The sequence below is a fragment of the Drosophila montana genome, unplaced genomic scaffold, assembly GCF_035044405.1.
Source record: "Drosophila montana isolate Dmon_TW-CO22-7 unplaced genomic scaffold, ASM3504440v1 contig_3733_1, whole genome shotgun sequence".
Classification (NCBI taxonomy): Eukaryota; Metazoa; Arthropoda; class Insecta; order Diptera; family Drosophilidae; genus Drosophila; species Drosophila montana.
In genome coordinates this window covers 2075001-2102693 of record NW_026998620.1, presented here as the reverse complement: position 1 = coordinate 2102693, position 27693 = coordinate 2075001, and the positions used below count along the sequence as shown (strand labels likewise).

The window sequence follows — 27693 nt, the reverse complement described above, 5'->3', positions numbered from 1 at the left end:
TAGTTAATCGTTAAGTAAATAAATGCATAACAAGAATAAACAAATACTTGCAAAAAAATGCTTGATTTTTTTCCCAAAAACTTCAAGACGAAAAGAACTTCGTATATTATACATATAAAGTGCATATATATACACATATATATATATACAAAATTATATAGATTTATATTTAAAAATCAGTTCACTATAATAAAAACTATATATTACCATAACTTACAAAAAAAAAACAAAAACAACAACAGTCTTTTCTATAGTGTGGTGCCCCTGAAAACGCTCAGCCTGCCCTCCGGATGCGCCTGGTGCTCCGGCTCCGGCTCCGGCAATCCGCGCTTGCCCATCACGCGCTTATGGAAGCTCTGCTCGGCGACGTGGCGCAAGTGCTTGGCACTGCTCGGCCCGGTCTTCTCCACGAAACGATAGAGATGTCCGTTGCGCTGCTGCAGCAGCTCATGCGGATGACCCAGCTCGACGACACGGCCCGCATCCATGACCAGGACACGATCCGAATCCATGACCGTGTGCAGGCGATGGGCAATGGTCAGCACCGTGCAGTTGGCGAACTTGGTGTGTATCGCCTCCTGGATGAGCTGATCCGTGCTGCAAAAGCCAAGAAGATTAGCTCAATGATTATATCGCGTGCCTAGCCACTTACTCCGGATCCACATTGGCCGTCGCCTCGTCCATGATGAGTATTGTATTATGCCGCAGAATGGCGCGTGCCAGGCAAATCAGCTGTCGCTGGCCCATGCTGAAGTTGGCGCCGCCATCGTGCAGCCTGTAGCTGAGCCCACCTTTGAGCGCTGTCACAAAGGCCTTCAGCTTGACGGCGTCCAGCGCCTGCCACAGCTCCGCGTCCAGCTGGTGCTCGAACGGATCCAGATTGTAGCGCAGCGTGCCCGAAAACAGTACCGGATCCTGCGGTATAATCGAGATGCGACTGCGCAAATCGTGCAGACCCAATTTGCCGATATCGTAGCCATCGATCTCGATGAGTCCCTCGTTAAGGGCCAGGCGAAAGACCGCCTGCACGACGGAGGATTTGCCGGCGCCCGTGCGACCCACAATGCCCACCTTCTCCTTGGGATGTATGGTAAAGCTCAAGCCCTTCAGCACATAATGCCCATGGTCGCTGTAGCGCAGTCGCAGATCCTGGAAGTGCAGCTGACCCGCACTGGGCCACTTGGCGGGCAGATTGACAGCTGCCGCCGTCTCGTAGGAGGGCTCCGGCGGCAGCTGGACGTACTCCAGGACGCGCTCAACGCTGGTCATCTGATTCTCCAGCTCGACGGTGTGTCCCATGCCCCACTGACAGATGATGCTCAGCGTCATGGACTGCGTTATGGCCAGGCCCACATCGCCGCTGTAATAGTCCCGATCGAACACTAGAAAGCTGAACGTAACCACCAGGATGTACAGCACACAGATGAGATCCGTCCAGAAGGCAAAGGCCCGATTGACACTACCGTACAAATAAACGGCCGAGGTGTTCTCGTTCTGATAGCTATGGAAGCCCCGCTCCAGACGCTTGGTCGCATTCAAGGCGCGAATGGTGGTCAGGCCCTTAAAGGTCGCATTTGTGTACGAGTAGATGGGACTGCGGGCTGTGGAGGGCAGAAGAAACAGGTGAACTCAGTAATATATATATGCAGCTGATATGAAAGGTTGAAAGTGGGCGTGGCTTAATAGGAGACTCTTTTTGAAAGTTATTCCAAGGCAAGGTAAACCAAGGTTTCAAGCTGGTTTTGATCTAAGCCGGAGCTTTAGGCTGTGCTTTAGGAAAATTCATCTGGTAAAGAATAAACCTTTTGATATTTATTTAAATAGAAGAAAAATTAACTGGACAGCGAGCTCAGATCAGGGTCTCTTTAGCAAGAGTAGGACTTTCCCCTTATCAGGGAGGTCGACCCTTATTAGGGAGGTCGACCGCCCATCAAGAGAGCTCCAGGCCCAACAGACCCTCTCGATCGCACTGGCGCCTCCCTTCTTTTTAAAAGACTCCCATTCGCAATATACATATAATCCCGTTACATATTCCTATGATTCCCAACGAATTGTCTACTCACAGATGGTCTCGATGCGCTTGAGGCTTCTGCTGGCGCCTATGTAGAGGCTGCGGGTAAAGTAGAGCAAGGCAATCATCACAAGCGCTGGAATAGTCAGCCAATAGTTGGCGATGCTCACAACCAGAAGCACAGCCAGCCCATTGATAAAGAACTCCAGAGATTCCATCATAGACTGCGGCAGGGTGATGTCAATGGCCAGAATGTCGCTGGAGAAGCGATTCAGAATGCGTCCCGAGGTGGCCAAGGTAAAGAACTGCATGCTGGCGCGTATGATGCCGCGAAAGAGGAAGTTATGAATGCGCAGCGAGATGCGCAGGCACATCATAAAGAAGCCAAAGGTGCGCAGCACATACAGAAACAGGGTGCTCACAATGAGCACGGCGTACAGGGTGACCAGGCGTGTGCGAATCCTGCGCCGTTCAATGGGCGGCTCATGTTCGTCCGGCTGCGTTTCCTCCCACGTGGCCCTGAGGGGTGGATAAATATGTGTAATATTAATTTGATGTAGATAATGAGTAAAATGCCAGAGCCCTGCATCCCCTTAAAGGGATGTGGATACTAGAGCAATTATTTTAGTCGAACGAATCAAACCTTTTTGCTAATTGAGCTATTGGAGTTGCTGACAAGTCCTTTGAATCAATAGAAAAAGAAGCATGAGCTAATGGAGCTTTCATCGAACTCGACTATTTCAGTCGAGTTCGAACACAACATGTTGCATGTTGCGGTTCGAAGTTTGTTTTTTTTGAATGTCATTGGGTTTGATGAATCGTTTATACGAACAATGCTTAGCTCGATGCTCAATAGCTCGAGTTGATTGGATTTTGTGGACATCAATTTAGGGCTCTAGAAAATACATACCATTTGGACAGAAAAATGTCCATGGTGGCCTCAAAGCCACGCGCCAGCAGAAAGACTACAAATATGAGCAGCACCACGAACGGCAGACCGAGCACAGCAAAGTATTGCTTGTAGGTGGTTAGTTTGACGGAGCCCTGGAACTGCTGCTCCTTGTAACGCTGCTCGTGCTCGTCCACCTGCAGCTGGAGCTGCTGCTGCGAGAGTGGCTCGTGCGGCGGCGCCTCCTCAAAGATGCTATCGGCACGCACGGCGCGCAATTTGGCCACCTCGCTGTCATTGGCGACGGACATGCGAAACCGGATGAGTTTCTTGAGCGACTCGTATCCGCCCTGTATGGAGGCACGTCCGGCCTCCATCAGCACCATGTGATCGGCATGGCGCAGCAGGGTCACGCGATGTGTGACCAGGATGCGTATCTTGTCGCTGAGAAACTCATGGAGGCAGTGCTGCAGGAGCAGCCGGCCCACATGGGAGTCCACGGCGGAGAGCGGATCGTCCAGCAGATAGATGTCCGCCTTGCGGTAAACAGCTCGCGCCAGGCTAACCCTAGCCTTTTGGCCGCCGCTCAAGCTGGCGCCGGACTCGCCCACCATGGTGGCATCTCCGTGCGGCAGCTGCTCAATGTCCTTCTCCAGCAGGCAGACACGCAGCACCTCCCTGTAGCGATGCTCGTCGTAGGGCTCCATGAAGACAATATTCTCGCGGATGCTGCAACGATTTAGCCAGGGCTCCTGCGGCGCATAGCTGATGACGCCATTGAGCTCCACGCTGCCGCTGATGATGTCCAACTCGCCGAGCAGAGCGGCCAGCAGCGTGCTCTTGCCAGCGCCGACGGTGCCCACGATGCCAACAAATTGCTGCTCCTCGGCCTCGAAGCTGATGTCCTCGATGTGCCGCTGGCGTTTCTCCTGGCTGGACTGATCCCAGCTGGCGGTCAGCTGGCGCAGCGTGACGCTCTTGCGCAGCGCCAGCGGATTGTGCAGGCGTCCAAAATAGTTGCCATGCTGCAGATCATCGTCCACGTCGGTAAAGTTGGTCACACCGCCATCGGCGGGATCCTCGTGCTGCAGCAGAAAGTCCAACAGCCGGCGGGCAACGACAAACGTCTCCGCCCAGGAGTTAATGGCCAGCGGCCAGAGATGCAGCAGCGAGTGATTGAGATGGTCATAGTAGCTGGACACCATGAACACCTTCTGGGCGGTGACAATGTCGCCAGTGAAGACGTATGTGACCAGGCACAGGAACAGCGACAGCTTGGAGATCATGTCGGTGCACTGGAGCCCCGCATAGACGTACATGGTGCCGCGTATGGCGCCCATCTCTTTCCGGCGCACACGTGCGATCAGCTTGGCGAAGGACTTCTCCCAGGCGTACATCTTGATCACCTGCATGGCCGATATGATCTCGTTCATCAGCTTGACCCGCTCGTCGCCGTATTCCGCCGAGAGGCGCTTGAAGCGCGCCGTCGCCTTCGCCGCCCACACCTGCAGCGGTATGAAGAGTATAATGGTGGCCATGCCCACCAGAGCTGGCCAGCCGATCACTTGGTAAATAATGTAGCCAAAGATCAGGCCCTCCAGCGGTCCCTTCCACAGCTCGTGGAAGAAGTAGAAGGTCTCATTGAACTGCGGCAGATCCGTGGACATCAGGGCAATCGCATAGCCGCTCATCCCGCTGTTATCCGATGCCACGGAGACGCGCAGGCACTTCCTGTAGACCAGTCCGGCGCAGGCCAGACGGATGCGAGCGCCCAGCGCAAACAGATGGAACATAAACGGATGATAGCAGAGCACCTTGACCAGCGAGCAGAGAACCACGCCCATGGCGTACAGATAGGCCGACTCCATGGACTCGTAATCGTTGCCCTCCGAGAAGAAGGACACCAGCTTGCCCAGCAGCAGCGGCTGCATAGTGCTGCAATGCGGGGGAATACATAATGAAGGAACACTTTGGGTTGCTTCGACTTACTGCAGGGAGATCTCCACCAGCGAGTAGAGTATGCAAAAGGGCACAAATTTCGCTCCGTACGCCTTGAAGATCATGTGCAGCACACTCGGCTGCGGCCGTTTCAGCTCACGCTCCCAGTGGCCCAGCAGATCCTGGGACACCTTTGTACTATCCAGGCTGGGTACATTCGCATACAAATCGGCGGGTTCAATCGATTTGCCATGGCCTTTGCGCAGAATCTCACGTGACCAGCTGACAAAAACAAAACGTCAGGCGATTATTCTTGACGAACTTTCTGTTATGGCTAAGTTGTTTTTTAAATTAAATCTAGTCAAGAGTAGCCTACTATAAAATACCCTGTACGCAGGGTATAAGGTGAACCCGTGACACCTCAGCCTTTAAAAAATATATTCCTAAAAAGCTAACGAGTTTTTTGTCCTTTATTATTTAAGGAGAATGTGGAGTATATATCCCCCAAGTAAACCATGAAAGTAAAATTTAATCATATTAGATGTCTCCTTTACCCCAAAAGAAATGCTCAAATTAATTTTGGGAAAAACTAAGGGAGTTATCCACAATATGAAAATATAAATTAACCTTTTCTAAACAAGCATTTTCCATGGTGACTTTTTAATCTTACTTAGTTTATATTTTATGATCAATAAAGTATTAAGTAAATTTGCATAAAAACTGACAATTGCTGTATTTGAACCGGCGATCTCTCGCTAGCTAGTCCGACGTTCAACATTTACAAAGCACACTTTTTATATGACAGCGTTGATTATCGAATGTAACGAACAAGCTTCGACTCCCTTTTAGCCCACTTGGAGCTCGAATTTTTGAAACGCGTTTTCCTAGGAAAAGTTGTAGTAAATATGACAGCTTCGTAGTCCTTACACCTCAGGCTGTGCATTGGTCACCGTTCGGTCTGTTTTATCGTGTTTCACATTTTTCGCAAAATCAAAGTTTCCTCGTTAAAAAGTGCGATTAAATTATTTTTTTGCTGCATTTTTAAGATTTGTTCGATTTGAACTTTATGAATTCGTGTTTTACCGATTTGGGAAAATTGTATGAAGTTTTTGCTTACCGTCCGATCGGTTTCAAACTCATTTTCAAAGATCTTTGAGAGAATTTCTTTTATACGTGCCACGGGCACAGGTCGAAATTTCGCACTTCTTCAACTCGGTCAATTTGGCATCTATCAAAATTTCCCACACCCCTAACTCGGTCAAAACTCAACCGATTTTCATAAGGCTTGGCTTTTTGTTAATGGCTTGACCTCTAGATCAATTGGAAATCTAAATCTGGCAACTCTTTTTTTTTGGTCAAAATTCATGTGAAAATGGAACCCTTAAATATCCTATATAGACATAGGTCAAAATTTCCCACCTCCATAACTCGGTCAAAACTCATCCGATTTTCATAAGGTTTGGCTTTTTGTTAATGAATTGAATTCTAGATCAATTTGGCATCTAAATCTGGCAACATTATTTTTGGACAAAATTCATGTAAAAATGGTACCCTCAAATATCCTATATAGACATAGGTCGAAATTTCCCGTCCCCTTAACTCATTCAAATCTCATCCGATTTTCATAAGGCTTGGCGATTTGTTTATGGTTTGGCCTCTTGAACAATTTTGTTATCTAAATCTGGCAACATTATTCTTGATTATTGTTCGTTTGTCGATTCCAGCTCTTAGTCACGGATACAGACAGCCAAAGGTTAGTCTGATCAGTCGTTTATAAATAGTTTTATTGTCGTCAGCTCTTTATCATGCATGCAGACAGACAAAGGGACGATCAGATAATGCTTGATCGATTCAGCTTGTTTGGAGTGTGCATGCTTGACACTTATAGCACAATTTTATTAAAACATGCTAGATCAGGCTAGACAAAAGATACGTGCAGAATGATTTTAAATAACAAGAACTGTAACTTTGGCACATTCTGAAAAGCGTTGCGGCACTGTCATAAATCTGTGCGCGATTTCCTCTTCAGGTTTATCTTATCACGACGGCGACAGGCGACAGGAGCATAGCACATGTTGTAACACAATTGTCAGCATTTGATCAATTACGAAATTAGCCACACATCGCGTATACGTAATGCCGCATACATTGCGTATACGTTTAGCACTTTAGATTTCCTTATATTGACTAAGCCGCGTTAAATTTATGGTTAGACATTCTTTGAAGGCCATTTATACGGGGATTTATGGATCGCGCGCACACTCACATAAAAAACCACTTGGAGAAGAAATTCGCGTTTAGCACTGGATTTGGTTTGCGTTCCTCCTTTGTCGCGCACATTGTTTGGCATGGGCTTCACACAGCTGGCCAACTTGCAGCTCCAAAAATTATGATCTGTATATATCAGCTATATTCCTTTTATATCACATAGGTATATATTTCTCAATATTAATATCCTTTAGCACAATTCCCGCATGTGGCCGTTGCCTTTGACGCTTCGCTCGCAACTGATTTGCCGTGTGTGAAAAGCGTTTGATTTTTAACTAAATGTTGCGCTACGTTCCCGAATCATCGCTATAAATCAATGATCCAGGCTGCCCTATCGCCCCTCTTGGTGGCGGTTTTATCTAAATGCCGCCTGACAGCAAATCATCAGCCGAACTGCAGTCGCAACCACAGCTCGCGAGTCGCGGCTAGAAAACATGGCCACGGCCGTAGTTCAGGGCAACAGTTAGCTTCAAAAACGAATGCTGAGTAATACCTCTATTTAATACCCATTAGCTAGTTTAGAAGAAAGTATCATACAATTCCAACAGACAGAAAGCAACTTCTTTAATCTATCTAATCGCGCCGACTTAGAGTCGATACGATGAAGACCACAGCAGAAAAAGTTTATTTTTAAATAATTAAAATTTTTAACTTAATCGATAATTGCCGATAACAACCGCCAGTGCTCCGAATCGATAAATATCGATCCCCAGCCCAGGTTTGTTAAGCATATCTTCACCATTATCCATTTTTCTTATAGCTTACACAAATCAAAACTATTTGGAAATACCTTTCCCTACTTCCGCCGCAATCAAAAGAAATTTTCTCTTTTTTTTTGGTGTATACATACAATATAATGCCATCTTGAAGTTCTCTGAATTTCACAAAAGACCTCAAAAATTAAACATGAAAATTGTCATAGAATTAATTTTAAAGTATGCAACCAGCTATAAAAAGTTGCTCGTAGGTGGGTACAGAGTATCTCCTAGTCGGGCACCCTCGACTAGTGCAGACTAACTAGTAATTTGTTGTTGTTTATTTTAATCAGTTATTCGAACTATGTTTTATTACAGTTTTTAGCTATTGACAATTTTGATTAAAGCTCGTCCCACTTAACAAAAAGTGTTTTTCATCAAATTTTTATCTGTTTTAGATGTACGATATGTATTGTACATTTTATGACTATTTATAAATAACAGGTAATAGCACTTGAGGCGTACAAAATTAATTTATTATTTGGTGTAATAATTCTCAGGCACTTTTATTGAGATTTTGTACGTAAATAGCTACATACATAAGTACAATTTCGTAACGCTACGCTATATAGTAAATAAATACTACATATTGTATATAGTAGATGTATACAAAAAAATAGCACTGACATAATTTGATTAAAGTTGCATTTGGATTTGTGCAAATTGCTTTCGAGTTCTACAATTATATGAAGACATAGCGGAGGCATATTAAGTAGTATATAGATATCCTAACGGAAGAGTTGCATTCTTAAATTCGCCATTTGTAGTTTAAGTAACAAGTTAACAATTGAATCACGCTTACATACATAGATATATGTACATACTTATATACGGAATTAGGGCTTAGACAATTACAAGTACAAAACAGAAATTAAAGTTAAGTACAACATAACGCGATGTACGCTCATAATACTTTCAGTTCCCAATGCTATACATCTTAAGTAAGTTTGTTTGTGTGTAAGTTGTTATTGTGCTACTCCTTCTGCTCGTTCAGCGCCACGGTGAGATTAAGGTCCTCGGCAGGCACACGTCCATCTAACAGCCGCTTGCTGTAGCTCTCCTCGGCCGCTTGCTGCAGCGAATTTGCCGTCGCTGAGCCCGTGTTGTCCACCAAATGCCGCAAATAGCCACCGGAGCGCTGCAGCAGCTCATAGGCATGTCCGAGTTCGCGCACTTCGCCCGCATCCATGACCAGCACACGATCTGAATCCATAACTGTGTGCAGTCGATGGGCAATTGTGAGCACCGTGCAGTTTGCAAACTTGGAGCGTATCGTTTGCTGAATCAGCTTGTCGGTTCTGTGAGAAGAGAGCAGAATTGAAGGAAAGAGCTCGAATAATGTCAAATATCGATGCTTACTCTGGATCCACATTCGCCGTAGCCTCGTCCAGGATCAGCACGCGATTGTTGCGCAGTATCGCGCGTGCAAGGCACACAAGCTGGCGCTGGCCCACGCTGAAATTGGAGCCGCCATCGTACATGCGACAATTGAGTCCACCAATGAGCGTGGATACATAGGAACGCAGCTCGACATCGCCCAGCGCCTTCCACATCTCATCGTCCGTACGTTCATCCATCGGATCTAGATTATAGCGCAGTGTACCCGAGAACAGCACCGGATCCTGCGGTATAATCGAGATGCGACTGCGCAAATCGTGCAAGCCCATATGCTCAATGTCCACATCATCGATGCGTATCATGCCCTCGTTGCAGGCCAAACGGAATATGGACTGTATAATTGAGGATTTGCCAGCTCCGGTGCGACCCACAATGCCAATTTTCTCGCGCGACTCAATGGTAAAGTTCAAGTCCCGCAGCACCGGCGCCTCTTTGGGTGAGTAGCGCAATTTGAAATTGATAAATTCGATGCGTCCTTTGCTGGGCCACTCGGTTTTTGGTTTAAATTTCTCGGGCGTCTCCAGCGGCGGCTCTGACGGCTGCTCCGTATACTCGAGGACACGCTCTACACTTGTCATCTCATTCTCCAGCTCGGCTGTCTGGCGCATGCCCCATTGGCACATGCCCGTCATGGTGGTGCTGTGCAATATGGCCAGGCCAACATCACCGCTGTTGAACTCGTTGCGCAGCAGCAGGAAACTGAATGTGACCGCCGTCATATAGCCAATGCACAACAGATCCGACCATACGGCAAACGCGCGTGTACATGAGAGAAACAGAAACCAGGCCGAGGTATTTGCATTCTGATACTCGTGAAACTCGCTCTCCAAGGCGCTCTGTGCCTGCAGAGCACGTATCGTGGTCAGGCCCTGGAACGTTTGATTTGTCAGCGAGTAGACAGGACTGCGAGCTGCAAGGTTAAAAATGATTCAATCAAGGAGCCAATAAAATACAAAATTTATATACTTACATATGCCCTCCAGTCTTTTCACGCTGCGACTGGTGTTCACATAGAGATAACGTATGCAGGCTAAGACGACGACAATCACGGCGGCGGGCACCAGCAGCCAATAATTGGCAATGGCCACAATAACCAGAACACCGGAGACATCGATGGCAAACTGCAAGTGCAAAGATCACATTAATATAAATATACATTAGGAGAAACATGTGTTTAACTTTCTAAGAAATACTTTGATCGGGCAAAGGCTGATAATTCTAGTTAGTCAATCAATTTATCGGGCCTTCTATATATCTCTATAATGCTTACAGCCAGACAATCCAGCAGCGTGTGCGGCAGATCTGTGTCCACTGTGCGTATATCCTTGGAGAATCGATTCAAGATGCGACCCGAAGAGTTTGTATTGAAGAAATACATGCTGGCGCGCGTGATGCCGCGAAAGAGGCGATCGTGCAGGCGCAAGGAGATGCGCAGACACATCCTAAAGTAGCCAAAGGTGCGCATAAGGTAAACAATAAGCGTTGCGGCCAGAATAACAGCATAGAACAAGACCAGCTGCTGGCGAACGTCATCCTCAGCGCTCTCATAACTTGTCGGTGCAGCCGTGTTCACTGTATCATTAACTGGCGCCTCGGTGGACAAATCCAACGTGGCATTAACAGCCGCAGGCAGAGCAATTGTGCTGCCATTTAGCGCAATCTTCTCCTCCCAAATGACCCTACAGAATATAAATGAATGAACAATTAGTTTTTGATTGAGTTTTCAAGGTAACAAACATCTTTACACCTACCAGCGTGAGAGGAAATAGTCTACACCCGTGAGCATCACCCTGGCGCAAATGAAGAGCACCACAATCAAAGCCAGCAGAAATGTGCTCTCCAGCGCCTTGAAGTACGAGGCGTATACACTGAACTTGACCGCGCCCACACTCTGCTGCTCCTGGTTAAGCTCCTCGACAGTCTCGTCGGGCCGCAGCAGCGGATTGTGCTGATGATGTTCCATGCTCTTCTCGGAATCGCTGCGCGAAATGTGACTGCTAACGCTGTGCGTATCGATGCCGCTCTCGTCGTGCGTCTGCTCCAAAAACTGAAACTGTCGCGAGCGCTGCAGCTCCTGATAGCTGCCCTGGGCCACAACCTTGCCGCTGGACATCAGCAGCAGGTGCTCCACATCGAACAAATACTGCAGCTGATGTGTGACCAATATGCGTATCTTATTGGCTAGAAAATCGCGTATGCATTTCTCAAAGATGTGCTTGCCCACATGGGTGTCGACGGCGGATAGCGGATCGTCCAGCAGATAGATATCTGCCTTGCGGTAAACAGCACGTGCTAGATTCACGCGCGCCTTTTGACCGCCGCTGAGGCTGACGCCACGCTCACCGACCACAGTTAAATCGCCCCTGGGCAGCAGCTCCATATCGCGCTCCAATGCGCACACCTTGATCACCTTCTTGTATCGCCGCTCATTGTAGTCCTCCACAAAGACAATATTGTCGCGTATGGTGCCCTCGAAGACCCAAGGCTCCTGTGCCGCATACGATATTTTGCCATGAACTAAGGCCTCGCCCTGATCAATGCCCACCTCGCCGAGCAGCACATTCAGAAAGCTGGACTTTCCCGCACCAACGGGACCCACGACAGCTGTCAACGTCTGATCCTGAATATCGGTGCTAAAGTTATCAATGGCGCAATTGGAGTGGCCATCACTTGCGTCCCACGAGGCGGTAACGTTCTTTAGGATCACACACTTCTGGGGCGCCTCGGGACTATAGTCGCGCACCCGGTTGGGCGGCTGCGATTGCGTCATCTGCGGCTGACCATTGACCAGCAGCGAGCCGTTAAGCTCTAAATTCTTCAATTTGTCCTCTTCCGTTAGCTTGCGCTTGTTCTTAGACTGCTTGGCATCAGCCTCCAAATTGATGGGCACCTCGGCCTTGTCGCCATCCAGCAGAAATTCCTTGCATCGTCGCGCCGAGACCAAAGCCTCTGCTATGAATGTTAAAGATAGAGGCCAAAAGTGCACCATGGAGTCGTTCAGCATGTTGAAGTAGGAGGAGACCATGTAGACCTTCTTGGCGGTCAGCGCATCACCCAGATATACATATGAGCACAGAGCTAGGAACACCGACAGTGGAGAGATCATCGAAGTGCAGCTGAGCGCTGCATGAATGTAGGCAGTGCCGCGTATGGCCTTCACTTCCTTGAGTCGAACCTCGGCAACGACGCGCGCAAAGGACTTCTCCCAGGCATACATTTTGATCACCTGTATGCCCTGAATAATCTCGTTCATTAGCTTTACACGCATATCGGTGCGCTCCGCCGTCTTCTGGCGATAATAGGCCGCCTTTTTGGCTGCCCACGCCTGGAGCGGTATAAAGCTGAGCATAAAGGAGACGCCTATGACAGCGGACATGCCAATCTCGCGATACATGAGATAACCGATGAGTAGCGATTCCATTGGTCCCTTCCAAGTGTCATGCAGAAAACAGAGCGCCACATCGAAGCGTCCCAAATCATTGGACAGTATATTGATGGCGCGTGCACGTAGACCATCATTGCTGCTGCTCTTGGAGACCTGCAGGCACTTGCGGTAGATGAGCCCTGAGAGTGCTAGGCGCAGTTTGGTGCCCACTTGAAATATGTAAAAGAGGTAGGGATGAAATGTCACAACAGGCACCAGCATGCACACCACAATGCCGAGCGCATAGCAGTACGCCTCCGACTCGCTTATCGTTGTCTGATCCGCTGCAAAATAACCAACCAGACAACCCAGAAACAAGGGCATTAGGGATCTGCAATCGAAAGTCAAGTATTATTTCTATTGTCTATATCAAATATTAATTGCTGTGCATACTTGCAACAGGACTCGACCATGGAGAAGGCTATGCCCAGTGGCATAAATACGCTGCCATATGCACGAAATATCATCCGTACGATACTGGGACTGCTGCGTTTCTTCTCATCCTCCCACAATTCGCTGAACTTGCTAGTCACGCGCTCGCTGTCCAGCGTTTTTCGATGCTGGTACAGCTCCTCATCTGTGAGTGGGCCCTGTAGACCGCGCTTGAACAGATCTCGCATCCACCTGAAATTAATTAAAATTAAAATTAAATTCATTCTGCATAATACATAAGTCGATTCTTATCTCTGTATACATTTTTGCTTTTAGAAAATTCCATTTGTCGAGCGACCACTGTACTTTGATAAGACAAAATATACTCGCTACAACTAATTACATTTGTGTACAGTTTTTCTGAGGCTTCATTAATGATTGTAGTTCTGATTTTCAAGGTCTAACAGCAAGTTCATTTGTAATTAACTAAGCTTCGGAGCTTTATATGTTGCTTAGCTACTAAAACTAAAACAAAATGCCCTACGGCTGATAAGTTAGATAACAAGCTCGTTATTACATTGCTACACATTCTCAAAAACTATACCTAATCATATCATGCAAATAAACATTTTACGGTTTTATGAGGTGTTTTTAACGCCTTTAACGATAAACAGCAACTTGCAAAGGCGTTAAATAGCTTGGATTATAAGTAGTTTACCATTATTAAAGCGTGAATTTAAGATTTGATACATACAATACTCGGGGTATATCAAATTTGCTGACAACCAAGTCAACAAGATGAAGATATTTTCGGGCACTGGCGGTTAAATATCCTTTCTGGCATGCACAGATGTTAACAGTTAACAGTTCTGTTAACATATCAATGATATGCGCAATGTTAAACATTTTTGTGATCATAAAATATGCGTAATTTTCGAACACTTGTTATCATAAGTATTTTCATATGCATAAACCGTCTTAGATACACCCCAAAATAGCGTTTGATATTAAAAAAAAAAAAGTGTCTAATTTGCATAAAAACAAACAATATATTAAATGCATTGCACATTTAGAAAAGTATAAAGTATAGGTGGCAAATTTCTAATACTTATCTTATATGCTTACAGTTTAATTTAAGGTTAAAATATTGTGTTAAACTAGTCCCTTGTTATAAACACGTGCATTTACAAATCGAAGCAATAAAATAATAAAAATGTACTATATAATTCGATTTTTTTATTTTAATTCTTACAAAAAATGAAATAAAACTGACAACAGAGTAGTTGATAAAAAATTATATATATATACATATACAAAATATTATTCGATTTGTAAACCATATTTATTTATTGCCTTTTTACTAAAAATCTCCCAAAGTAATTCTAATCAAAGTGAACATATGCGCGTCTGTGCTCTGTAAATTTTTCATACATATGCGCGAATTTATTCTGTACATTTGTAAGTGTTTATATACTGATAAGAATATAGCCTTCACAGCCACAATAAACATCTAATGTGTATGATTTATGAAGCACAAAACACAATTTCTGTGAAATTTGCCAGGTAAAAAGTGAGAAGACGGTGAATAACCTCTACAAAAACAACAACTAATACTTACACCTAACGCCTATATACGGTATGCACGCACACACGCATCTGTGTGTGTGAGCACACATATTAGAGCAGTGTTGCCAGCTTTTCAAACGTGAATCGGGAAAAGCAAATTTCTGTGCTTTGTATATTTTGTTTATACATATATAATTTGAATATATACTTGGGGACTCTCTAAATTTATTTAACTATAGACATCGCTGGTGTGAAATAATTATTAATATTTTTGTAGCAAAGAATACAACTGACAGCTGGTTTTTAAATTTTTCGCTATATTTGACCAGAAAAAAGCTAAACTGGCAACACTAAATATTAGTAATAACAACATATATAAATACATGTGGATGGACATTAAATACAGCTTGACACGTGCTATCGAGCTGAGTATGACAATCAGGCTATGCACAATGTAAAAATATGTTTTACCGTTAATGTTGCGCTTATAACTAACATGTGTGTGTGTTATGTCTGCGTATGTATGGGAACGTTAGAGGGGAAGAACCAGAACTTGTAACTTACCAGAAGCTCCATTGTGATAATATATTTGCATTTGTGTATGGATTTTTTGGACGTACAATCTTTCTTCTGGTACGGTTCATAATATGCGATTCGTTCTGTTTATTTTAGGCACAATCTATCACTTGCGCGTTTACCGTTACGCCACCAAATTACAAGTAAAACGCAAATCGAGCTGGCTTTTGCTGCTTCCTCTTTGTAATTGACTGCTTTATTAATATTTTATGCACACTCACTCTGCCCACAGCAATGTTGATGATACGTACATATACTAATATAATGCATATACATTTATATGTATATACATATATATATATATACTGCCGGCAACAACACTGCTGCTGTAAATTGTCTAGGGTCGAGGTCAGTGACAAATTTTTTTGAGTCCACTTCTCATTCAGAATTAACCGTTTGTTGCTGTGTTTGACCTGGCAACAAACAAAGCAAAAGCAAATGCAACTACAAGTTGCCGAGAAATCGCTCTTTGTTTCGTATGGTAATCGGACAGGGGAAACTCACACACACACAAATAATAAACACTTTAAATTTAGTCGTTGCCTTCTGTAATTAATTATAATTTACACAATTATTACGTGAAAAAAAACAATGTGTAATATTAACGAACCGATGCACGTCTTTCCGGCTCGACTTCTGAAATGGCAATGGGTCGAATTGACGAGAGCGATAGAAAAAGAAAACTTTTGAATAAACCTCAGCCAAAAAGAGAGAGAGAGAGAGAAAAAGAGCACTAATGCGTGTGTGTGCACCAGCTGCCTGGTTGCTACTCTGTTTTCGACGCTCAGTTACTACACTATGTCACTTCGTTGGTCACTGCTGTTGGTGTATGTGGTGCAAATGTGTTTTAAATTAAAAAACTGTGCTGTGGTTCGGCACAATTAAATTTAAGGACTGTTTTACTAATTGAATTCATTTAAATTGACATTTAAAACTCAATACGAAAAACAATGGCATAATATACTATTATATACAATTTTCCATGAATCGTACACTGCCTATTTTTTGTATAAAATAATTTGATGATATTAGTAGTTAATTAATAATGAATTAAGAAAGTAAATTATACCTTTGTGTAGTGAACAATATTATTAAAATAAAATCCTACCTCATCCTCATACTACCTACGTCACGGCTGTCAGTGTAAGAATGCATCGGCTTGATGCAAATGGTGCATTTTTTGACTTGTTTCAATCGAGTTTTCTCTCTCCGACAGCGTCGGAGTGTGTGCGTGTGTGAGAGACCGCATCCAACGGTTTCAGAGCAGTAGCCAGAGCGAGACAGCGAATTTGTTTGTCAACGGCAATTTAAAAATTTGAGCGCGAGCGATTTCCAAGCATTGTGAAATTGACAAAAATAAAAAAAATTTATAGGCTTGTTTGCTTTGGTACACAAACGCGGCAAAACAAGAAGCCGGCAACGGGGATGCTCGAAAGTACTTTTATATACTATCATTTCACCAAATGAGAACACTTTCTCGTTGACAATTAACTGAGTCATTGAGATTAGGTCGACGAAAATACAAAATTCTTTTACATCATAAGCGATGAACATTTATTATGGGTAATTATGGATTAGCGTTAGTTCTGTGTATTTTTTTTGTTTAGTAAATTTGGTGAAAAATACATTTGAATGCTATATTGAAAAACCAAAACATGTTTACTTAGATAATGACAAACAACATGCCCATTTAATCCTCAATATATTCGAATGGCTCTGGTGGCTCGGGCTCCTTCTCATCATCGTTCATTGGACCAAATGCAGCGACCGGTTCGACCAGTTCCTGATCTTCGGCTTTGCCCGTGTGCTGGAATACAATGATGCCGCCAATTGTGACATCTTTCATGGGCTCGTAGAACTGGCCATCGACAACGCTGAGCACCTTGAGCTGTTGGCGCAGGGCACGTGCCGGATTCTGCAGCACTTCGAATGCGGGTTCGGGCTCCTTCTTTTCTTTCTTGTCCTTTTCTTTGTCCTTTTCTCCAGCCACGCTGGTGCTGGCCTCCTTATCCTTATCTTCTTCCTTTTTCTTTTCCTTGTCATCCTTCTTCTTGGGCTTGGACTCCTCCGCTGGCTTGTCGTCAGCCTTAACAGATGCTTCGGACTTCTCCTCATCCTTTTTGCTGCCTGCAGCGGCGCTTTCCTTGCTGTCCTCATCGACATCCATCTTCTCATCCTCCTTCTTGTCGGCATTCTCGCGACGCTTCTGCCGTGCCGCAATCGAGAGAACAGCCGTGGCCACCTTCTCGCGCTCTTCACTCTTCTTCTCCTCCAGTGGCGCCGGGTAGGCATATAGCGATGGCTTGGCCGCCGATCTATACTCCATCTTCGGCATCTTCAGATCCGAATTCAGACCAATAACACAGGTGGGCGTAAATGCCAGCGAGAGTGTGTGCGCCAACGGGAACCAGTACCAGTACTGGGTGAAGGCCAACATGCCGACGACAGCCTGCAGATTGGTGTGTCCAGTGCGTGATTGCAGCGAGAGTGTGGCATTGCGGCCGCCAGCATCAATGATGCCTGCAAGCAAGAAATCAAGAGGAAATATTAAATAAGACGCTTGCATTGAATCAAGTGTATTCACCCACCTTGTGCCAAAATGGCGCCATATTTGGCCATAACATCCTCGTGCTTGTTGCTGATGACTTCGGCGTACAGCTGGCGGAAGAAGGTGCTCTTAGGGCAGCTCAAGTCTGTGTGCTGGATGAGAATCATAGCGGACGCAATAAGCGCACCCTGACGCACAAAGTTCACAGGATCAAACTTGACCATGGGCTCCAGCAAGGCAATTGCCTCGCGCAGACCAGTGCCGGCGCAGGCAATGCCCAGCGCCATGGCGGCACCATAACGCACATGCGGATTATATGACTCGGCCAGCAGACTAACTACCGATGGGCACTGCTCCGGCGTGCGGAACAGAATGAAACCAATCGCCGTGACAGCAGCGCGACGCACATCGTCGTTTACATCGGAAACGGCCACATGGAGCAGCTTGCGTATGGCCTTGTTGCTGCCGGTGCCATTGTAGGCCATCGCCAATGTGTACATGCCCGAGCGACGCAATACGGGATCCTTGTCGGTAGAGAGGCTGGTGACAAGCGGATCGGCCTCTTCCAGGCGCGCAAACATGGTCAATGATATGCCAACAGCTAAGCCACGCAGAATCTTTTCGTGCTGCGTCTCCTGTGCATACGATACCATATCCTCGATGGCCTGCGCATTCTTGGAGCCCAGCATTACCATGCCCATGGCAATGCCAGCTGCCTCGCCAGTAACAGCATCGTCCTGGTACAAGTTAAACTTCAGCTGTTCGTACAGGTCCTGGCGATGGGTGCCCATGCCGGCCAGGCCCAGGCCCAGGCAGCCACCATGGCGCACATTCTCGTTTTGCGAGTCTTTCAGCTGTTGCAGCAGGTAATCAATTATATTGGCGCCATGATTGGCATGTATCAGACCCAGGGCGTACAATGCGCCACCCTCTGAGTAGCCCGAGCTGGGGCCAGCCTCCTTGGGCAAATAGCTTTGCATGAGCGCCAGCGAATCCTTCTCGTGTCCGCGATGTATCACACCCAACGAGGCGGTAGCTGTTAGTTTGGCCCAATTTGTGGCACGTGCCAACCAATCCAAATTGTCGCGCAGGAACTGATCCGAGGTGGTGCCGCTGTGCATGAACGCATTGGCGATGACAGTCGCCGTGTGGCAAATGGACACACGCACCGCCTCCTTGGTGCCGCGCAGAATCTGCAGATCGGCGTGATTGCTGCGTATGAGAAACTGCAGCTGCAGATCTATGGACACTTCGCCGGAGAGTATGGAAATTAGCTTCTCAATATTCTTCTGATGCAGCTTTTCCATGTCGTTCAGCGAGTCGATGGTGCGCTCAATCTTGACATCGCCTGTAAAGCAAAAGTTAGAGGAAAATCATGAAAAGCGGTCAACTATAGTCTCTTCTTTTTTATATCATGCTGAGACTCGTAATTAAGATATTTTCCTAAAAGGTAAAGACAGTCAAGCTCGGATCTGCTGAGCTTGGTCAAGATATATACAATTTTAATACTATAACTGTAAAATATATAATATTAATAATATTCAATATTCAATTCAAAAAGTTTCGCGTGTTAATCGAGGCGTGTTGGAAATCTTTGCTAGGACACTCACCATCTTTATCCTCGATGCTTTCCATGCTCTCATCACTAATGAGCTTGGCCTTCTCATCATCAGATTTGGCAGCGGCATCGCTACCGTTTGCTGTGGTGCCCTGGGGCTTGAATGTGCTGGGTAGTGCTGTCGGTATGGGCGCAGTATCCTTGAGTGCCTGGAGCACGTTGCCCAGGAACTCTTGTGTCGCAGACTCATACAGATCGAACGCAATTTGATAGGCCATCAGATTGTTGGCCTCCACGGCAGAACCGGTCAACTTATCCAGCATTTCGGCTACGGCCAGGGGATCCTCCAGAAAGATCAGACACTGGCACATGTTCACATAGTCGGGCACACCCAGTTCTCGATAGAGTCCAACCAGGCAGCGCAGCACCTGATTGCGGAAGCCGCGATTCTGGAGCAGCGACATGGTGACATTGTAGGCATAGGCCAGCATGCCACGGACATCGTCCGACTTCATGATGGACACCTCAAAGATGTCCATGCGACGCGTTTCCAGTGCAATGCCAAGTGCCTGACGGTACTGATTGTCGTCCAGGCAGCGTTGAATCATGCGATTCACAATGGCCTCCAGACGCTCATCCACAGGCTTCGCCTCCTTGGGATTCTCAATGAACTCAACGCGTTGCGCAATATAGAAATCAATGCATTTGGCAATGATCGTCTCAGTGTACTCGTTGCGCGCATTCACATCGAACAGATCGCCAGCGCCCAGCGCATATGTGAGTGCATCCTCAAAGGAGCCCAGATGATAGAATACCTTGGACGCGACCATGCCAGCAAGTTTGTTCTCTGGGAATGCTCGGTCCTCGTGCAGCATTTCAATTTTCTCAATTGACTCGGAAATCTCCGGCCAGAACTCATCCACAATGTTGTCCAGCTTCTTTAAAGCGAAAACCTTGAGATCTGGCATCGGTTCATCGAGTAGGGATATTATCCCCGCGGCGGATGTGAGGCTCATTTTTTGCTGCGTCGATTTTTTCCCCAATAATAAATATGTTCTACGAAAGTGTACGTAACATATGATTAATTTGAATCCAAAAACTGTCTGATTATAATAAAGACAAGTAATTTTTTGCAGTACTAACCAACGATTGCAGTTTTTAATATTACACAGACTTTTCTTTTATGCCGAAAAAACGCTAAATCACCAATCGTTGTAGTGCTGCACAATGCTGGCTGTGTACATGAGTGTTGGAAATCGTACATTACGCAGTGTTGCTCATGAAAATAGTTATCACGAAGTGGCAACTCTTTTGCAATTGTTATCGATAACTATCGACATACATAATTCCCCGCAACTTAGCATCGCAGCAACAAAAACGCGCGAACAACTGGAGCAAGCGAACACAACACAAAGTTTTGTTTGCCGAACGCACGTAGTAACGCCCTCGATTACTTTACATAAATAAACAATAAAAATTGCAACATGATGTGTGAGGATCAACTCATGTCTGTGGATGCAACACCGATTAAAGGCGCAGGCAGCCTAAATTCCTCCGGCTCGTCCATTTCAATGGACGCAAAACCGCTGAACAGTTGGGCACAGGAGGTTCGTGCAGAGCTTGGACATAGCGACGAGGTAATTGATGAGCTTCAACCCATATGCAGACCCAGCTAACTAGTTGTCAATTCCAGGCTTCGTCGTCGTTCAACAGCAGCGCCGGCAGCGCAGCTGCACAAGCAAAGCGCGAAATGGCCTTCGAATTTCTAGATGGCAGCAATGAGGAAAAGTTCGAGCGTCTGGTGAAGGAGGAGAAACTAAAGACGCCCTTCAAGCGGCGTCATTCCCAAACGCCGCCCACACAAAGCACGGAAAATAGTCGGTCCAACAGTCCAAATAGCAGCACATCATCCGCTCATACTGATGTCAATCCACGTCCAAAGGCGCATCTCTTCAAAGGTCACAAGGAGGAAAAGCGTGTGCGACACAATAGTTATACCTCGTCCACTTCATCATCCTCCTCGTATACCGAAGCAGACCCAGAAATACTAACGCGCCGCCAGAAGCAGATAGACTATGGCAAAAACACGGCTGCCTATGAAAGATATATTGAGAATGTGCCCAGAAATGAACGTACCCGCGAGCATCCCAGAACCCCCAACAAATATGGCAAGTACAGCCGTCGAGCCTTTGATGGGCTAGTAAAAATCTGGCGCAAGCAGCTGCACATCTACGATCCGCCCACAGCAAAGAATTCGCGTACGTGCGAAGCTGATTCGGACTCTGACTCGGATTAGAGGTGTTACATTTACACGGGGTGCGTTTCTTGGGGGACAATAATTGAAACGATGGTACAAACTCGGGCAAAGTTGAAGTAAACAACATACATATATATATTCCCATTAAATTAGCCTTAAAATATTGCTCGCAGGCAAAGTATGTTATGTTATGTTATGTTAACATAAAATGAAATGTTTAATAAAATGGCGTCGTTTTGATCTTGAATCTATGAGACTGTTTTACCTGGAAACTGCAGCGAGGGAATTTCAGAGTTGTGTATATACATACATATAATGCACATATGCATGTGTATGCATGCGAGGCGGGCCAGGAATAGACAGATGTTTTATCAGCTTATGCAGTGATATACATTTTCTGTACATATGTATGTATAGTGAAAGCTGCCTGTAGCGGACCCTGATGTGCGGCTACAGATGTCGAACATTCATTATTACAAATTTTTTTAAGATCTGCCATTTCAGTAGGCAACCAATTTTTATATAATTACTTTCGTTCCGTCTAAGCATAGGTTTTGTAATTTAAATAACGTTAAGTCAATAAAGCGTTTGTAAAGGAATGGATCGAGCCAGTTAAAAATGTTCGTCAATAGCAGCTGTCACTTTATGTTAAGTTTTCATTGATCTGGAAAACAGTCATGCAAATCATCCGTTAATTTTTTAATAAGCAACGGTACATGTCTATTGTGAACTGTTTTACATTTTTTTTATTGGGCTACTCTCTTAAATTACATAAAACAATCAAAATCTTCTGATAATGCTTTCTGCCTAAGCAACAAGTTTATATATTTATTATGTATACATTTTGGGAAGAATTGGCAAACAGGCATGCAAACAGTGCTGCCAATTGAGCCATTTTCTAGCTAAGTTTTCTTGTTACTTTAACATTGGATTCAGCTACTTTTTTAAAGCAGCAGCTGGCAACGCCACAAACCATCAGCTGATTTCTCACTGGGCAACAAGTCTATTGTGATTTATAATAAATATATATAATGTAATTTGAATTATTTCTTATCTAACTAATATATAATATAAAACATATATGAAACGTATTTCAAAAGCTTAGGATTTAAACTTTTAATTATTTAAAAAATCGTTATAAATATGTATAATTTAATGAAATTGGCAAACGGGCATGAGCGCGACCAATCAGCTGTTTTGTCACTGTGCAACGGCGTGCGTCTATTGTGAACGTTTGTTAGCTTATATTTATTTTGATTATTTCGTTTACGTACGCAATTTACACGCAGCCCGCACATGTTTTTGAAAGCCTACAGATTAAAGAGTAGCGCAGCGCTCAAGGGCTCCGAAGCTAAGAAGCTGCGCGCCCGACTCGAGTTGGCATTTCCGCATGTGCCGGCGGAGAATCTGATGCCGGCAAAGGCGAATGTGACGCAGCTGAAAATCCTGACACATGGCGGGCAGCAAAGCATGGTCTACTGTGTGGACAAGCAGCCGATGTTCTTTGAGCTGGATGGCGGCCAGCTGGTGCCAACGCTCTACACATTATGGTCAACGCCCGACATACTGCCATATTTAACCACACACGAGGGTGTGCTGCCCAAGCTATCCAATGGCGCGGATTTGATGCTGCCGGGTGTGGTGCCGCTTGGCGTCGGTCTGAACATGTACGGGCACTTTAAAAAGGATCAGCTAAGTAAGTGTTTGACACCATTTAATATTATATACGAATACAAAAATTCCCTCGATCCGTGCAGTGGCTGTCAATTTGACCAACAACAGTTCGGCCATAGGCGTGGGGCAGCTGGCACGCTCCAGCGATGAGCTGTACATGTGCGGCGGTCATGGCGTGGCTGTTAAAATGCTGCACATGTTCGGGGATAAGCTGTGGGCACATGAGCCCAGTCTGCTGCAGCAAATACCGCTGAACAAAACGAAGCCTTTGTCGGGTGAGGACTTTCCAGCCTTGGGATCATCAGATCAGCACCGCCAAAAAAACACAAAATCTACGCCATCCGAACCGACAGCTGTGAGTGAACCGCTGCCACAAGCTGCGGGCCCAGACGACCTGGCTTCGGGCGCTGCTGCATTGTCGCTGGAAGAGATTAGTGAGCCCGCTGCAGATACTACAGCGGTGTCCCCAGATGAACCCACGCCGGAAACACTTTTGAAAAATGCATTTCTAGCTGCGCTCAAAAACAATGGCAAGAAGCTGCCGCTGCCGCTCCTCACGAGCAATTTCTATCGGCTTTACGTGGTGACCGAAGCAGCTGAACAAATTGATTTAAAAAAGACGCGCTACAAGAAGCTGTCCAACTTTCTTGCCGAGATGGTCGACCAGGGCTTTATAGTTGTACGTGAGGAGACCAAAGGCGTTGACAAGATCATTTCCGTGGACTTGGAGCATCCAGAGCTGGTCAATTTTATAACGGATGTCAAGACTGGCGACAGCAGCGGTGCAGCGGCAGAGACGCCCCTATTTCATTCGGAGCTAAAGGAGATGTACATTGTTTCAGATGTAACCGCCGCATTCTTCACTAAAATGAACTACAAACGCGGCGAGGGTATACCCGTTGGCCAGGTCAAGAAGATTGTGCGCGAGTATGTGAGCAAACATGGCCTAGCTGATCCGCAGACAAAGCTGGTGCGTCCGGATGCGGTGCTGCTGGAGCTGTGCGGCAACCGTCAGGGTACATTGAGCGAAATCACCTCCATAATAACCAGTAAGATGGAGCATTCCTACCAAATGTGCAGCGGCAAGGATACCAGCGGCAAGCCGCAAATACAAATGTCCCTGGCCACACGCTCCGGGAACAAAAAGGTGACGCTGGTCAGCAACATCGAAGCCTATGGCATCATCATGGCAGAGCTGATTAAGCTGTGCAAACAGGGCGCCGCCGCCAGCACAAGTATTGTCAAGTTGCCGCATCAGAAGCACGAGCAGCTCCAGGTGCAGGGCAATCAAATTCGTTTCATATACACGCTACTCACGGAAACCTACAAGGTGCCGCCCAAGTGTATATTGGGCCTCGAATTGGCCAAAGATGGCAAGAAGAAGCGCAAGTGATGAAATCAGTAAGCAATGCATACAATACAGCCCACGGGGCAATAAAATGAAAGTTCCACTCTAAACCTGAGCTTATTGTATTTGTGTTATAATAAATTATTTATTAACTGTAGTGGGGAGTGGGTATGAGAACCAATTAATGCTACGAGAACCACAACAATGAACGGGAGGATATTTCCAGCTTCTATCTGGACTTAACAATCTCTAGCAATTGTGCTTTTATATTGTTTCAAGCTAAGAGCTTCATTTACTTGGCCTTGCCTTGGGCAGCAACGGCTTCGATGGCCTTCTTGACGGTCTCCTCGTCACCCAGGAACTGCATGGATACAACGGGCTTGAAGTTCTCATCCAGCTCGTATACAAATGGTATGCCGGTGGGCAAGTTCAGCGCCATGATGGCATCCTCGGACAGATCTGTAAGGGTTTTAAAGTAGATTCAATCCTTGTGGAATAATATTTCATGCTGCTGCTCACTATCTAAATGCTTGACAATGCCGCGCAGACTGTTGCCGTGGGCCGCAATCAGGATGCGTTTGCCCTCCTTCATCTGTGGAATGATGACATCGTTCCAGTAGGGCAGTGTGCGTTCAATGGTCAGCTTAAGCGACTCGAACATGGGGAACTCCTCGGGCTTGGGTCCTTCAGCATAGCGAGGATCCTTGACAATGGTGTCATAGTAGGGATGTCCCGGCTCCATGGGTGGCGGTGGTGTGTCGAAGCTGCGTCGCCAGATTTGCACCTGAGCCTCACCGTACTTGGCAGCGGTCTCGGCCTTATTCAGGCCAGTCAGACCGCCATAGTGACGCTCGTTCAGGCGCCAGGTCTTATAAATGGGAATCTCCTTGTGGCCGCTCGCCTGCAGTATGCTGGCCAGTGTGACCTGAGCGCGCGTCAGAACCGAAGTGTGCGCCACATCGAATTCTAGCCCAGCGTTCTTAACGGCCTTGCCAGCAGCTAGAGCCTCCTCCTTGCCTGCGCACACAAAAGTATTGATTGGATTTATGTGATTATGTGCATTTGGATTTACCCTTTTCGCTCAGATTGGCATCAAACCAGCCGCAGAATTGATTTTTCTGATTCCACTCGGACTCGCCATGGCGCACCATAACAATCTTGTATTTGCCACCCATATTTGATAATTGGACTAGTTTGCGGAAAATTATGTTATAATAGCGGCGATGGCGCTTACAGCACTGTCGCTTTCCTTTAAATTCACTTAAATATGACCTACAAGGGGGCCAATCAAGGTCGTAGTTGTCAATTCGCGTATTGCAACGCTGTGTGGGCAGTTCGCGTTTTTGTTACGTAAGTCTGTTATGTTACGCGCAATGCTGTTACGTTTGGCGCCAAATCGTAACGCGAAATGCAACTCTGCTTTTTTGGCCCTGCTAACGCAACAAATGGGCAGCCTTAGCTATTTAGTGTGGAAGAAGAAGACAATAAACAAAGCATTGTTGCTTTTAGCTGCAGCAACAGTTTTTTATTATTATTAATTTTTAATAAGCTTGAGCATTATGACAGAAAAGGTAATTGCTAGATGTAGCTGGACACAGACGGCTGGCAAAGAACTGTCCCAGCTGGTGCCGACACGCCTCTCTGACGAAGATGTCTTTGAGAAGTAAGACAAAGGATTTCCATTTGCAATTGCAAACACACCCAAACAGGTTAACATATATATTTATGTGCATATTGACCTGACAGGCCCGATTTGGACGACGTTATCGGTGAGGAGCGTGCTGTTTTGTTCTCGTATACCGACTGTCCCACAATACCCTGTGAGCTGCAATTTCAAATATCGCCCAATTTTAAAATTGCCGCCATAACGCTTGTGTGCAGCGCACCCAAAGTGGAACTCTTTGTGGGCCCCACCCAGGAGTATCTGGAGACGATCTATGGCAGTGCCGTCGAAGAAGATGAGGGCGATATACCCATACGCCCATATCGCTACGATGTGGAAATCGATCGTTCTGGCATTGCTGATATCAATTTAAAGCTGCTTACCTCGGCCAAAGAGATTTGCATTTATGGCGCTATGCTGCACATAGCCCCAAATCCGAATGGCATTACCACACAGCTGCAGAAGCCATTCGATATACAAAAAATACAGGAGCTGCTGCAAAAAGGCGGCACCAGCTGCGGCCCAACAAATCAAACCGAGGACAGTGATCAAAAACTGCAAAAGTTTATGAACATGATGAAGAACTATGTGAGTCACTCGGAGACTTCGATGCCAGCGGCTGCTGGCACAGATATGGGTGCGAGCAGTCTGAAGGAACATATCGATGCCAAGTTTGACCAGTTGGAGCGCACAGTTTCCAAAAGATTGGATGGATTCGAGGCGCAACAGGCTGCAAAGTTGGACAAAATTATTGCAATGCTCGAAAACAAAAACTAAATGATTAAATCATATATTTATGAAGCCATCCATCTATTGCATCTGTAATTCGAACTTTTACATGTATTTAAATTTAGTTAGATGTTCATATAACGAATTTAATTGTGATCTTTTGAAAGTTTCTTTGTAATTTTGTATAACTATCGTATTGAAATTGTTATTTGGCAACTGATTTCCTTAGCTAAATCCCTATTATTTTTACTTAGTACTTACGAAAAGTCTGTGGCACTTTCAATATAAATATTTTTCGGGTACTATCCATTATAAGTGTTGTGTTCTAATCGTGTTACTCCTTGCAGATGGCTCACAGTTTTCTAGATTCTTGTTAAATTTGGCTTTGTATTTGGCGCAGAAGGTTTGGTCAAAATTATCGGATAGACCTTCCTGATCCGCTTCATCATAAGCCTGAGGAAACACAAAGGTTATTCTAATAACTCTTTGGCTTAAGGCGCTTGTACTTACATTATCCACTGCAATGGCTGGCACACCGTGGAATGACACTCGGGCCGTTGCTTCACCATATTTTTTCAATATTTCATCGACGCTGCGCGCATTCTTGCATGCCTTCACAGCACTCACATCGATGTTATAGCGCTTGGCGCACCTATCCAGATTATTTTTGCGACCGCGCATCATGCAGGCAATTAGCTTTAATGATATACTTATGTTGT

General features: G+C 45.6%; 8 protein-coding genes across 10 annotated transcripts in view; 3 read left to right on the top strand and 5 right to left on the bottom strand.

The window, feature by feature from the left end:
- Positions 1-248: 248 nt before the first annotated feature.
- LOC135436806 (probable multidrug resistance-associated protein lethal(2)03659) lies at positions 249-7326 on the bottom strand. The gene is made up of 6 exons (XM_064694525.1): positions 7105-7326; positions 4890-5120; positions 2922-4835; positions 2064-2530; positions 653-1601; positions 249-597 (listed from the first exon to the last, which is right to left on the bottom strand). The coding sequence occupies exons 1-6, from the start codon at positions 7176-7178 to the stop codon at positions 249-251; spliced, it is 3984 nt and encodes a 1327-aa protein (XP_064550595.1). The 5' UTR covers positions 7179-7326.
- Positions 7327-8124: 798 nt separating this feature from the next.
- On the bottom strand, positions 8125-15865 carry rdog (red dog mine). 2 transcript variants are annotated; one of them, XM_064694520.1, is made up of 8 exons: positions 15808-15865; positions 15186-15743; positions 13077-13307; positions 11011-13014; positions 10530-10938; positions 10230-10380; positions 9221-10169; positions 8125-9159 (listed from the first exon to the last, which is right to left on the bottom strand). In XM_064694520.1, exons 2-8 carry the CDS (start codon positions 15263-15265, stop codon positions 8835-8837), a joined length of 4149 nt encoding a protein of 1382 aa, XP_064550590.1. In that variant the 5' UTR covers positions 15266-15743; positions 15808-15865; the 3' UTR covers positions 8125-8834. The 2 variants fall into 2 exon arrangements, with proteins under 2 accessions (XP_064550590.1, XP_064550591.1); XM_064694521.1 differs by lacking the exon at positions 15808-15865 and having other exon boundaries at positions 15186-15749.
- An 879-nt stretch (positions 15866-16744) lies between these two features.
- Positions 16745-20579, bottom strand: Rpn2 (Regulatory particle non-ATPase 2). 2 transcript variants are annotated; one of them, XM_064694522.1, is made up of 4 exons: positions 20447-20579; positions 19356-20359; positions 17786-19093; positions 16745-17717 (listed from the first exon to the last, which is right to left on the bottom strand). In XM_064694522.1, exons 2-4 carry the CDS (start codon positions 20317-20319, stop codon positions 16888-16890), a joined length of 3102 nt encoding a protein of 1033 aa, XP_064550592.1. In that variant the 5' UTR covers positions 20320-20359; positions 20447-20579; the 3' UTR covers positions 16745-16887. The 2 variants fall into 2 exon arrangements, with proteins under 2 accessions (XP_064550592.1, XP_064550593.1); XM_064694523.1 differs by lacking the exon at positions 20447-20579 and having other exon boundaries at positions 19356-20410.
- Positions 20580-20712: 133 nt separating this feature from the next.
- Positions 20713-21807, top strand: Slbp (Stem-loop binding protein). The gene is made up of 2 exons (XM_064694524.1): positions 20713-20940; positions 20997-21807. Exons 1-2 carry the CDS (start codon positions 20788-20790, stop codon positions 21597-21599), a joined length of 756 nt encoding a protein of 251 aa, XP_064550594.1. The 5' UTR covers positions 20713-20787; the 3' UTR covers positions 21600-21807.
- Positions 21808-22795: 988 nt separating this feature from the next.
- On the top strand, positions 22796-24692 carry eIF2D (eukaryotic translation initiation factor 2D). Its single transcript, XM_064693767.1, has 2 exons — positions 22796-23256; positions 23318-24692. Exons 1-2 carry the CDS (start codon positions 22857-22859, stop codon positions 24625-24627), a joined length of 1710 nt encoding a protein of 569 aa, XP_064549837.1. The 5' UTR covers positions 22796-22856; the 3' UTR covers positions 24628-24692.
- A 7-nt stretch (positions 24693-24699) lies between these two features.
- On the bottom strand, positions 24700-25853 carry Pglym78 (phosphoglyceromutase 78). Its single transcript, XM_064693768.1, has 3 exons — positions 25655-25853; positions 25102-25599; positions 24700-25041 (listed from the first exon to the last, which is right to left on the bottom strand). The coding sequence occupies exons 1-3, from the start codon at positions 25755-25757 to the stop codon at positions 24875-24877; spliced, it is 768 nt and encodes a 255-aa protein (XP_064549838.1). The 5' UTR covers positions 25758-25853; the 3' UTR covers positions 24700-24874.
- Positions 25854-26087: 234 nt separating this feature from the next.
- Positions 26088-27155, top strand: LOC135436793 (uncharacterized). The gene is made up of 2 exons (XM_064694513.1): positions 26088-26245; positions 26329-27155. The coding sequence occupies exons 1-2, from the start codon at positions 26142-26144 to the stop codon at positions 27020-27022; spliced, it is 798 nt and encodes a 265-aa protein (XP_064550583.1). The 5' UTR covers positions 26088-26141; the 3' UTR covers positions 27023-27155.
- Positions 27020-27693, bottom strand: part of GILT2 (Gamma-interferon-inducible lysosomal thiol reductase 2) — a 1171-nt gene continuing 497 nt past the window's right edge. The window contains exons 3-4 of the mRNA XM_064694514.1: positions 27485-27693; positions 27020-27427 (exon numbers count right to left, since the gene is read on the bottom strand). The exon at positions 27485-27693 is cut by the window's right edge and continues 85 nt beyond it. Of these exons, the coding sequence (XP_064550584.1) occupies positions 27284-27427; positions 27485-27693 (353 nt within the window). The 3' untranslated portion in view covers positions 27020-27283. The remainder of the gene's footprint in view (positions 27428-27484) is intronic.

Coding starts and splice junctions, on each gene's coding strand:
- LOC135436806 (XM_064694525.1), bottom strand. CDS start 7,178: ATGTGCGCGACAAAGGAGGAACGCAAACCAAATCCAGTGCTAAACGCG. Junction 5,121..7,104: donor TTCTCCAAGTGGTTTTTTAT/GTGAGTGTGCGC, acceptor TGTTTTTGTCAG/CTGGTCACGTGAGATTCTGC. Junction 4,836..4,889: donor CTGGTGGAGATCTCCCTGCA/GTAAGTCGAAGC, acceptor CCCGCATTGCAG/CACTATGCAGCCGCTGCTGC.
- rdog (XM_064694520.1), bottom strand. CDS start 15,265: ATGAACCGTACCAGAAGAAAGATTGTACGTCCAAAAAATCCATACACA. Junction 10,170..10,229: donor GAAAAGACTGGAGGGCATAT/GTAAGTATATAA, acceptor TTAACCTTGCAG/CTCGCAGTCCTGTCTACTCG. Junction 9,160..9,220: donor ACGGCGAATGTGGATCCAGA/GTAAGCATCGAT, acceptor CTCTTCTCACAG/AACCGACAAGCTGATTCAGC.
- Rpn2 (XM_064694522.1), bottom strand. CDS start 20,319: ATGAGCCTCACATCCGCCGCGGGGATAATATCCCTACTCGATGAACCG. Junction 19,094..19,355: donor AAGCATCGAGGATAAAGATG/GTGAGTGTCCTA, acceptor TTTGCTTTACAG/GCGATGTCAAGATTGAGCGC. Junction 17,718..17,785: donor TGGCGCCATTTTGGCACAAG/GTGGGTGAATAC, acceptor TCTTGCTTGCAG/GCATCATTGATGCTGGCGGC.
- Slbp (XM_064694524.1), top strand. CDS start 20,788: ATGATGTGTGAGGATCAACTCATGTCTGTGGATGCAACACCGATTAAA. Junction 20,941..20,996: donor AGCTTGGACATAGCGACGAG/GTAATTGATGAG, acceptor TGTCAATTCCAG/GCTTCGTCGTCGTTCAACAG.
- eIF2D (XM_064693767.1), top strand. CDS start 22,857: ATGTTTTTGAAAGCCTACAGATTAAAGAGTAGCGCAGCGCTCAAGGGC. Junction 23,257..23,317: donor CTTTAAAAAGGATCAGCTAA/GTAAGTGTTTGA, acceptor CGATCCGTGCAG/TGGCTGTCAATTTGACCAAC.
- Pglym78 (XM_064693768.1), bottom strand. CDS start 25,757: ATGGGTGGCAAATACAAGATTGTTATGGTGCGCCATGGCGAGTCCGAG. Junction 25,600..25,654: donor TGCCAATCTGAGCGAAAAGG/GTAAATCCAAAT, acceptor TTGTGTGCGCAG/GCAAGGAGGAGGCTCTAGCT. Junction 25,042..25,101: donor CATTGTCAAGCATTTAGATA/GTGAGCAGCAGC, acceptor AAACCCTTACAG/ATCTGTCCGAGGATGCCATC.
- LOC135436793 (XM_064694513.1), top strand. CDS start 26,142: ATGACAGAAAAGGTAATTGCTAGATGTAGCTGGACACAGACGGCTGGC. Junction 26,246..26,328: donor GACGAAGATGTCTTTGAGAA/GTAAGACAAAGG, acceptor TTGACCTGACAG/GCCCGATTTGGACGACGTTA.